The sequence below is a fragment of the Microtus ochrogaster genome, unplaced genomic scaffold (assembly GCF_000317375.1).
Source record: "Microtus ochrogaster isolate Prairie Vole_2 unplaced genomic scaffold, MicOch1.0 UNK4, whole genome shotgun sequence".
NCBI classification, from domain to species: Eukaryota; Metazoa; Chordata; class Mammalia; order Rodentia; family Cricetidae; genus Microtus; species Microtus ochrogaster.
In genome coordinates, this window is record NW_004949102.1 from 13,714,500 (window position 1) to 13,725,453 (window position 10,954).

Below are 10,954 nucleotides of genomic sequence, written 5' to 3' on the forward strand. Positions count from 1 at the left end.
GAAGAAGAAGAAGAAGAAGAAGAAGAAGAAGAAGAAGAAGAAGAAGAAGAAGAAGAAGAAGAAGAAGAAGAAGAAGAAGAAGAAGAAGGTGGTAGTGCTTGAGGACTCTCTTGGGCACTATGACACCCGAGGTAGACCTCTAGCCTTCACACCCACTCCTCCTCCCACAAAAGGATGGGACACGGACATGTACATGTGCTTGTCTTTACTGGCGACAGGTGGAAAGAGGTACTGTATGCAAAGAAAATGCTGAACAAGCTCACTGAGAACATATGAAGGTCAGTGGAGGGTGTGAATGTTCTCTTCATGTAAGAGATTGAAAAACTTAAAGGCGAAAGAAATTTACACCAGAAGTAAAACCTAGACTGTGATTTCGCTAAGGTTTGTTACATTGCTGGAAAGGCTAATATAAAGAGTCAGGGAGCTGGACCGAGTGGCACATGTCTAGAATCCAGCTCTTTGGGAGGTTAGATTAAAAGGCTCAGGAGTTCAAGGTCGGCTTGGGTTACAGAGTGTGTTCTGAGCTAGCCTGGGCTACTGGGAGAGACACCTTTCTCTAAAAATGAGTAAAAATAAGAGTTTGGGATAGTGTTCAATGGCAGAGTGCTTGCCTAGCTTATCTGAGGCCCTGGATTCAATACCCAGTACTATAAAGAAGAGTCTGTCAACCCCTTTTCATTTCATATGATTAAAAGTCTTGGGCGACTATATATGTTACAATGTTATTTAGAAGCAGGAACTAAGGCAGGAAGTGTTTGCTATGGCCTTTTATGGCCTTTTTCCTGGGTCTAGCAAACACTCAGATGACTTAGTGGCAGGAGAAAGAATTCTAACATTATGTTTGTACCAATAATATTTAGCTATTGTTCTAATAATTTTAGCTCTAACAGCAGCAAGAAGAAAATGAACATTTCCCATTTTCCCCCTTGGGAAGCCAAGGCCAAGTCACACTTGCCACTGGGCAATGCTTTTTCTGTTTGTGAGACTGTGTTATTGGTTTATGGCAGAAGCATCTACCATATCCCCTGACAATAAGTCCCTCTACAGGATTTCAATTCTGCCAAGTTGAAAGAGTGTGGAAAGAAGATTTTCCCATCTATACACAGGCACAAAAACAGACATGCCTTTAAATCTTAGTCGAAATTAAAAACCCATTTAGGGCAATGTGAAAATCGGAGCTTACTTTTTATAGCCCGTGACCTTTGCTAAGGGTGTTATTTTTAAATTCAATAAAATATCATATTATCTGTCAAAAATGTGGTGCATATATAGACAGGAATATTATTTATCCACACAGAAAAAGGAAAACCTTTCATTTGCAGCATAGATGGAATTAGAGGCTTTTGTGTTTAGCCAAATAGGTGAGGTGCAGGAAGTGGAGCGTCATGCAATCTCACTTACATATGAAATATTACTGAGAGCAAGATGGTTGTTACCAGAGGCTGGGAGAGACAGTGGTTAGATAATCGAAGGAAAGATTCTTCAATGGATATTAAATCATAGGTAGATACAATTTCATAGCAGGATAGCCACAAACAATAACAGTTTAGTGTACTTCTTTTGCAGAAGGCTAGAAAAAAGGAGTTAGAATATTTGCAACATAACTAACTGATGATAAATGTCTAGGTAGATCTACTTTGCCCATGTGTTGAAATACCACATGGCACACCACAAATACAAATGATTTTTATGTTTTAGTTGGCTAAAAGAAATAAATACTCCCCTCCTTTCTCCCATGGCTCCCTCCCCTAAGCTGGAAAAGACAGGGATGAGCCTGATCATTGTTGCAGAACCGAAGAGCAGCCCTGCCCAGGACTTCAGGTGGGGACAACGGCTTTCAGCCCACCGTTAATGATCTCGTTAACTTGACCACTGAAGACGCTCAGTAGGTGTGTTCTGACTTTTGGAATCCTGAGGGCGAGGTGAGAAAGACACAGCATACAAGTAAAAATTAGCTTGAGGGGGAAAACCAAACAAAAAAACAGTAGACACCTACGCTCCAGTCCAGAGTGGCCCTAGGCTCCTTCGCTGGACCGTTAGCCACAGGAAGGCCGAGAGGATGTGCAGGCGCCAGATGCTGGAGGCCCGTCCGGGAGATGGCTTTCCTGTAGCAAGAAAATAAATTCATAAATAAATGCATACATATATAAGGACACACAAACATGAGAATGTTGTGTAGAGCTCATAGCTCCTTGTGGGGCAGGAACTGTACCCGAGTGATCTGAGCGATTCTCTAATGTCTGATATTTCGTACGGCTGTGCAGAGACAAACCTTTGCTGAAATTAGAGAGGGGCAACTCTCCCAAGATCAGGACATTCGAGGCAGCTGCTTTGTATAGGCTATGGGGCCAGACGCTAAAAGCCCAGCTTCTTTTCAGAGTGTAGGGCGAGAGGGGAGCCTCTCCACTTACAGAAATGGATGTGGGGTGGATACATGTAGTACTTGGAAAGAAACTAAAGTTGCCAGAGAGGAAATATAAACAAAGTTCTCTCGGTAATCCCGCTGCCCAGAACAGCGCTGTTCAGGCTGGTTACCAATGGGAGTTTGTTCTTCCTCGCTTCCCCTGAGAGCATCCTCCTTCTTCATGCAGAGAACCACTGCCCATGTGAAAGCTCTCAGTGTGTGAAAAGACTGATTTGCATCTGACAAGGAAGAGCCCAGGTTTCTTCAGGACCCCTCAACACAGGCAAGAGGACCCACAGCAAGAGAAGCAGAAGGAAGCCACAAGAGAACAGCTACTGTGAACGCCCCCTCCCCCCATGCAGTACCTCCAAGGAGAAAGGCGCTTACACTGGAAAGATGAAGGGCTAGGAGCAGATGGGGCAAAGTGTGCTATACCCTAAAGGGCAGCTGGCCTCTCTGCATGTTCACTGACCTGACAGACTCCATCCAGGAATGGAACTGGTGAGAGTAAGCAAGACCAGGAGTTCTCCACACCCAAGGGTGGACATATGCCAACACTGGCCTCTGTGTATGTCAGAACTCAACAGGTGTCTGTCTGGCTCTCTTTTCTTTTAGGGTCTCTTGGAGTCCTCACCAGGAAGTTCCAGAAACGGGTGTTCAGCAGTTGGAAATTATTACAAGATTGCTGGCAATTTTTTCCAATGCTCCAGCAGGATGCATGGAACACATTTGACCTATATATTCCCCAAACTCATCACAAGGGTAGAAGCCTTGAAGGAAGATAGGTAATTAACAACACCAGTTTTGCTTTCTCGCATCAAAGTAGATGCCACAGCCTCCAGTCATATTCTTAGAAAAGAAACAGTGGCTAGGTGTAGTGACATGGGCCTGGAATCCAGCAAAGCTAAGGACACAGTGCAGGAGGATCTGAAGACAGAAAGTTCAAGGCTATTCTGGGATGCACAGCAAGACTCTGACTTGGAAAAAAAAAGGGTAAGGAGACATTCGAAGGTGCTGAGATAGTCTAACATGACGTAAGAAACAAAGAGGTGAAGAGAGAAGACTGAGAATCTTCTAGAGCAATCCTTTGCTCCCACATTGAATGACTTTCTATGGCATGTCTCTTAGGGTTTTTTTTTCTCTAGATTCGAAGCCCCACCACCACCATCAATGCTAAACAAGTTTTCACCATTAACAAAAGCATATTTTTGTGAATTCAGGAACTACAGTTTCCACCTTTGGGTCTAAATCTAAGTGTTTAAAAAAATATAACAGTAAGAGGTTGAGGCAGGAGGATTATAATTTTAAAATTTGGGCTACATAGCAAGTTTTAGGATAGCCTGGGCAACTTAGCAAGACTTAAATGAAAGTGAAACTATGTGTGAAAGTGCCTGGTTGAAATATTATTTGGGACTTGGGGGCAAAAGGAAGGAGGGGGAGAAGGAAGGGAGGAAGAAAGAGACAGAGGGAAGGAGGGAGGGAGGAAAGAAATGAGGGAGGAAATGAAAATCAACCTTGGGTTTAGGCTTGATACACACACACACCACTAATACCCAAGCACAAAGTCCTTGCTGGCAGCAGAAGAACTCTTACATTTTAGATGAATGAGATGAGAGCAAGTCTTCCAGAGTTTCACATTTCAGAGAGCTGTGATTAGAAAAAAGAAGAGAGAGAGGATAAGAGGTGGAAGGAGGAGGAAGAGGAGGAGGAAGAGAGAAATAAAGAGTAAATGAGCTCAGCTTCCAGGCAACTGTGGACTGTGACAGCCAAACTATCGTCACCCTTCATAACTAGGAACCACTCCTGACCCAGCAGCAAACTACCCAAACCACTGACTCGGGAGGCAAGGCAGCCACACAATACAGAACATCACTGCGCCTTGAGAGCTCAGCATGGTACTTCTCTGGGACTCCAGTTGAAGCAGACCTTTTTCCAGCCTGTGCACACAAGCAACTATGTCTTTTGATTACTTCTCATTTATCATGGACACAAATGTAAGGTTGAATTTGTAACATTAACAGAAGAAAATAGGGGGTGTGTGTGTGTGTGTGTGTGTGTGTGTGTGTGTGTGTGTTTTGCACGTTACAAACATTAATCAGAGGGGAAAATGAGTAAGAGGCATTGAGGGTAGCTCCAGTCTGTGACCAAAAGTGCATCTTAGAAAAGTAAATATAAGAAACACAGAAAAATCATAATTAGAAAATATTGGAGCACGGAAAGGCACTTCTGATTTCAGCTCTTCTAAATAGCATAAAATCATTTTTTAACAGTTCATACATGAATGAACATTTGCCTTTAAAGAGTAGAAGAATCTCATTATATCTGAGACCTCAACTAAAACCAGTGTTAGTTTTCTATTTACATCCATCATGGTGGCAGAAGATGACAGGAAATTCTAGCAAAACTTGGTGGAACTTGATGGAAGGGGTGATGGCCGTACTTTTATGTGACAATTCGCTTCAATAAAACAATAAATGGGGGTTCAACTTTTCGCCTTTCTTCCGCTCAGAATCTTCCCAAATGCACAGACTGTGAAGTGTGAAATGCCAACAATTCTATTAAGTTCACAGCGTCACTTTGTGGGGAGTGAGTATTCTCACAAGAGCATGTCTGAAAAGAACTGTGATATTAACTGTGAAATAAATATGAAAAGAAAATACTTCATAATGTGGTTTCCTGAGCATAAAGTCACAGTTAATGTCAATTACCTGACATGAAAGACTGCTAACACATTTCAAGTACAAAAGCCATCTTACATCTTAAACAGCTTTCTATTATTCTCTTTCCTTCATTTGGGAAGACTATAAACTCCTAAAGGACAGGGTTCCATTCATCCACTAATCCTGTTACATCTAGCCCAGGGGTAGAGTCTGCAAATATTCAATAAATGCTTTCTGAATTAATGAATGAACTTGACCAAGAAGCTAAGCAAAACCAGCTTGCTGATTAGATCAGGGCTTGAGAAATCCAATTAGGATGATTTGAATAGCATCCCGGGCTTTATACTTCCGAGATGCTCTTTGCTGAGAGGGCCCAAAGTCCTTCAACGCAGCTCTTTGAAAATAAATGCAGCAGGTCATGGTGGCACGTGCCAGAGTTCCAATCCCAGCATTCAGAAGGCCAAGGCACAGCCAGGAGGGCAGTATACTCAAGGCCAACTTGGACTGCATACATAGGGAGATTCTCTAAACACCAAAAGATAGATAGATAGATAGATAGATAGATAGATAGATAGATAGATAGATAGATAGATAGATAAATGCAAATGAAATAGACTCCAGTCTTGATAAATCTAGGGAGTACTAGGCCTGAGAGCGCATACTTATAAATCTAGCACTGGAGAGGCAGAAGCAGGAGGATCACCAAGTTAAGGTTTTCCATGGCCTGGACCAAGCCATCTCAAGAGAAAAAAAAAGAGAGAAAGAAAGCAAGAGTGTGGGAAGAGAGGAAGGCAGGGAAGGAAGGAGAGGATCAAAAAACTAAAGAACCAAGAGAAGAAGACAATCTAACCTTGGAGACAGCAAATTAGCTCATCTTCCTGGTATGATCACTAAATAGCATTTCATTGTTCTATTCATAAAGGACACATTGTGATGGTATTAATGTTTTTAGGTCTCACCATGCACTGCTGGTTAGCAGGCTGGCCTGAACATACTATGTAGAACAGGCTGACCTCACACTCACAGAAATTCTCCTGTCCCTGCCTCCCAAGTGCTAGGATTAAAGGCCTGAGACAAGGGTATTAACTTTTTATACTGTACTCACCCAAAGACACGTAGCATAAATATTCTTCAAAAACAAAATGGAATGACACTCAAGACTGATTATCCAGCATGGTACCCTCTTGGGGTACATTTCTAAATTTCAATCTTCTCCCATCTCAACTTTATATGGCTCCCAAATTCAAGCCGTCCACACCTGAGCCACCACACTTTCTGTGGGGTCTAATCCATGAGGATGAGATGGAGCTCCTATACACCAAGTGGGAAAATGCCAGAAAATGGAGACTTCAGTTTGGCCAGAATCTCTAAAGACTGACAAGAGATACTGAGGCATTCATCTCAACATTCTAGAGAGGCACCAGCTATCTAAAAAGTTACTCTGTTTCTTGATTGTACTCCGCAAGTACCTGGGGGGGTCTGGCACTGCAGCTCAGGGGTAGAGTACTTGGCCAGTATGTGAGGCTCTGAGTTCAATACCCAGTATCTGAAATACACACAAAAGACACATGCTATTCACTGTGTGTGTTTGTGTGTGTGTGTGTGTGTGTGTGTGCGTGTGTATATGTGTGTGTGGATGTGTGTGTGTGCGTGTGTGTGTGAGTGTGTGTGTTGGTGTGTTTTTCCCTATGTCACGGAGACCTTAGTTACTTTTATCCAGGGCAACCCATACTGCTTCTTAGTTGATCTAAATAAACAGCCTGCAATGCTAATCGTCCACACAGTAAGAACCAATTCCAAGCCCCACATAAAGGTAAATACCCCACCTGTGATTTATGTAGTGGAACAAACTGTTCCACTTGAGCCAAAATCTTATTCTTGCTTGCATATGAATTCAAAGTAGTTTTTTGGCTATTTTAAATGTCTCAACACATTTCAAGGATATAATTATTATTGAAACAAAGGTTGAGCTTAGGCCCCTAAGGTGTGTTAAGTCAATCAGAAAATCACTTCAGGATTGAATCTTCAGAACCATACACCCATGGAATCCGGACTTTGTTACTCTGTGGTGATTTCTTCCAAAATGGCAAGAACGGAATCCTGAACGACTGGCCACCATGGAGTTTGAGTTGGTGCCTTTAAAAGTTTCCCAGGAGACTAGAACGCAGCTCAGGGGTAGAATGAATACAGGCCTAGCATGTGTAGGGCCACAGATTCAGCCCTCAGCACAAGGAGGAGGAAGAGGGGAAGGGGGGAGAGAAGGAAACAAAAAATGGGTGTCTAAGCATTTCTAATGTGTCCCCAAGCTGAGCACCCCGTCACAAAGCTGGGCAGCCTCTGACTACTTTGCCTGCTAAAGTGACTAAGCCTATGCTCTTCTTCATTCTACATTTTCTATATAGAACTCTCTGTATTCATTCACATATTCATTCACCCGACAGTGTATTTATTGAGCATCTATTTTATGCTCAGGACTGTCCTAGATGTGTAGATTCATGAATGAATAAAACTGCCATAAGCTGCTGCCTGTGCAAAGCTCACAAAACATATTTTAACACACACTGAATCATTTTACATAGCTTACGGATCCCTTACAACAGCGAGGCAGGCACTTTCATTATCCCTAGCTTGGGGTAAGAGCGGTTAAGATACCTGCTCAAGGTCACATGCACAGAAAGAGAGCCAAATGAATGTGAACCAGGGAATTTAAAACCTTGCTGTGAACACTTTATCGTGTTAGACAATCCCACACTTGCTTGTCCCTGACAGCACACAAATACACACATTCATCCCAAATGACATACTATAGAACTAGTGTCGTCTATACTTGCCTCTAAGTTGTCTTAATTATGGCTTATGGGTACAAACTTCAACAAATAAGAGGGGGGTATGATTGAGAGGAATTAGAATGCAGAGATTAAGAACAGAACTTGGAGGAATATGGGAGACGAACAACTAACACTAACATAGATCAGTCCCGTACTTAGCACTCATCAGAATAGCTGCCTCCTGCCGCAGACGGAGAGAAGCATGGAGACCCACAACTGGGCGATCTACAGAGAGTGAAATTTTGGGTCAGACAGTCCTAAAGGGAATGTCATCATCCAAACCCTCCCTCAAGGCTCATGGATCTATGTGGAAGAAGGGATGATGCCGAATTGGTGGAGGATACAGGTCTTCCAGACACAACGGGATGGATAAACATGAACACACAGGGACTGTGTCAGCACACACAAGACCTGCACAAATTCAAACCAGACAAAATCCCAGCAGTAAGAGGGGTAAGTGGTCACCAAGTCCCACTCCTGACCAGGAAGATATTTACAACTGATACCTGCTGGGAAAGGAAAACTGGTTTTCTCCAGTGTACCAATAAACTGTTACTCCACACATCAACTGCACTCCCGGGCAGAAATAGCTGACTAACACAAAACAGACTCCATTTTCTTATGTGCTTTCTTTGTTAATTTTTTAATTATCGGATGTTTATTCTAATTTTTGTTTTCTGTTTTTTGAGATTGTTTGTTTCTAGGGGGGAAAGAGAGAGAAGTGGGGAAGAGAGAGAACATGACATTGGGTAGATAGGTAGGAAGGCTCTGGGAGGAGCTGGGAGAGGAAAAGAATATGATCAAAATAAATGAACATTTTTTAAAGAAAGAGTGTAAAAACGCAAATAATATTTTGAAAGCAAAAAGATGACAATTACCTTGCCAGCAGGCAAATCTTAACTTTTTTAAGCTTTAGTTTTCATATACACATATATATTCATACATATAGTGTGTGTATGTTTATACACACATACTAAAACAATCACTGTCAAGTCAGAGAAGAGTGCAGAGAAATATTTTTGTTGCAGAATGCTAAGCGCACACTATTGTTACTGGCATTATTGTCATTATTCACCATTCACAGCATCTAGCCACAAAGAGGCACATGATGATCTCTGGATAACATGCTCTGTGTGGTGCTTTCAAATATTCTAACTCTCCTGAACACTTCCATGCCTGCAGAAGAGAGCCAACAGGCTCCCACTACATGAAGGGAGTTCAAAGACGGTTATTCAAGTGGAAGTTTCTGCTGATCGGAGAGTGACTCTCTAGTTGCCTACAGAATCCTCCCTCCGCCCTGAGCTGCCTGCCTTACACAGGCACTCTGCTCCCCTCAGATCAACTCAACCTTTCAGAAGCAAACATGCAAAACAAATGCTACAGGATTAATTTATTGTGCTGTATTCATGGGAACACAGCAGCAAAAAGATGGGTTTAATTTATAATGATGGACTCACTATTAAATGCAAGCCAGTCTGCTAGGCAATAATTATTTACAATGAAGAACTCATTATATACACATCCATAAAACGACATTGGCATGACGGAGGCTGTGATAAACATCCCCATAAAACAAAGATTTCTTAGCGTAAATCCTCCCAGGAATCAATAATAATCTTTTCTCTTTAGGGAATTATTTGAAGAAAGCAAAGTTATCCTCTGGATAGCAACAAACAGTGATACAATGGGCTAGGTTGTGTCCCCGAACCCCAGTTTCTTGTATAGAAGTCCTAGTATGCAATACCTCAGAATATGACCTTATTTGAAGGTTGGGGTCTTTAGGGGGGACTGAGTTAAAGTGTGGTCATCATAATGGACACCTGATGGACAGGAACTGGTGTCATCATAAAAAGTGGAAATATGGACATAGACACACACTTGAAGAAAAGACTACATGAAGACAAGGGACAAGATGGAGGCGGTGTGGCTCCAAACCAAGGATGGTTATAGATGACCAGCAGATGGCCAGTGGCTGGGAGAGGGTCTCGGAGCAGATTCTCCCTCACGGTCTCAGCATGTTGGACTCGGGTGTAGAGCAAGTTTCTATTGTTGGAGTTGCTCAGCTTGTGTAACTTAGTTATGGGAGCCCAAGCAAACCCTTATCCTTCAAAACGAGACCCCAAGCTTGGAGTGAGCACAGTGAGGCTGGTGAACTTCAGATCCCTGACTTGTCTTTCTCCATTGCCCCAAGAAACTTCTGGTACTATCTTTTCATCATTCTACCCTTGGAAAACAATGATACTTAAAGAAAGAGACTTGCTAATGAAAGACCAAGGCCAAAAACATCTTTCTCATGCAAATGTCAGAAAATCAGATAAAGTTTTAAATAACTCATGAATGAAGGAAGGAACAGACTGGATGCAAAGTCAATACAGGGATAAGAAACAAAATTCTAGAAGGAAAGAAAGAGATCCCTGAAGAGAATAAGATAGAAGTGACAGTGGACTACTGTGTCCATATTTAAAAGATTACAATTTGGGAGACTTGTAAAATGCTTGCCATGCAAACATAAAGACCTGATCTTGGATCTCCAGCATGCCCATAAACAGCAGGTAACAGCAATGTATGCCTGATGTAAAAGAATACTTTTGTACACAGCCAAGACTTGTCACTCAAATTGATTCAATAAAATGCTGGTTGGCCTGTAGCCAGGCAAGAGGTATAGGTGGGGTATAGTGAACCCCACTATCTGCAGGAAGCAACCCAAAGGGTACTCGGGGAATGAAAGCTGGCAGATGGATGTGTTCCATTTTGTAAAATTTGGAAAACTAAAATATATACTCTACACCATTGGTGAGCAATTGCTTTAAGTTCAGAAAAGGCTGATTCAGTAATCACACATTTGCTAGAAGTTATGGCCATCATGGGTATAACTTTTACTGCACAAGTAAAGTCAGACAATGCTCCAGCATATGTCTCTAAGAAAATGAAACAGTTTTTTGTTTATTAGAATATAAAGCATATTACAGGTATTCCACACACTCATACAAGCCAGGCAGTTATAGAAATATTAAATCAAACTCTAAAGGATATGTTGAATAAACAAAAAGGGATAATAAATA

General features: G+C 42.0%; 1 protein-coding gene across 3 annotated transcripts in view; it reads right to left on the reverse strand.

The window, feature by feature from the left end:
- Dgki (diacylglycerol kinase iota) overlaps window positions 1-10,954 on the reverse strand; it is a 446,406-nt gene that overhangs the window by 294,996 nt on the left and 140,456 nt on the right. For all 3 annotated transcript variants that reach the window (XM_005365831.2, XM_026788536.1, XM_026788537.1), the window contains exon 2: window positions 1,997-2,105. In XM_005365831.2, coding sequence (XP_005365888.1) covers window positions 1,997-2,105 — 109 coding nt within the window. The remainder of the gene's footprint in view (window positions 1-1,996; window positions 2,106-10,954) is intronic.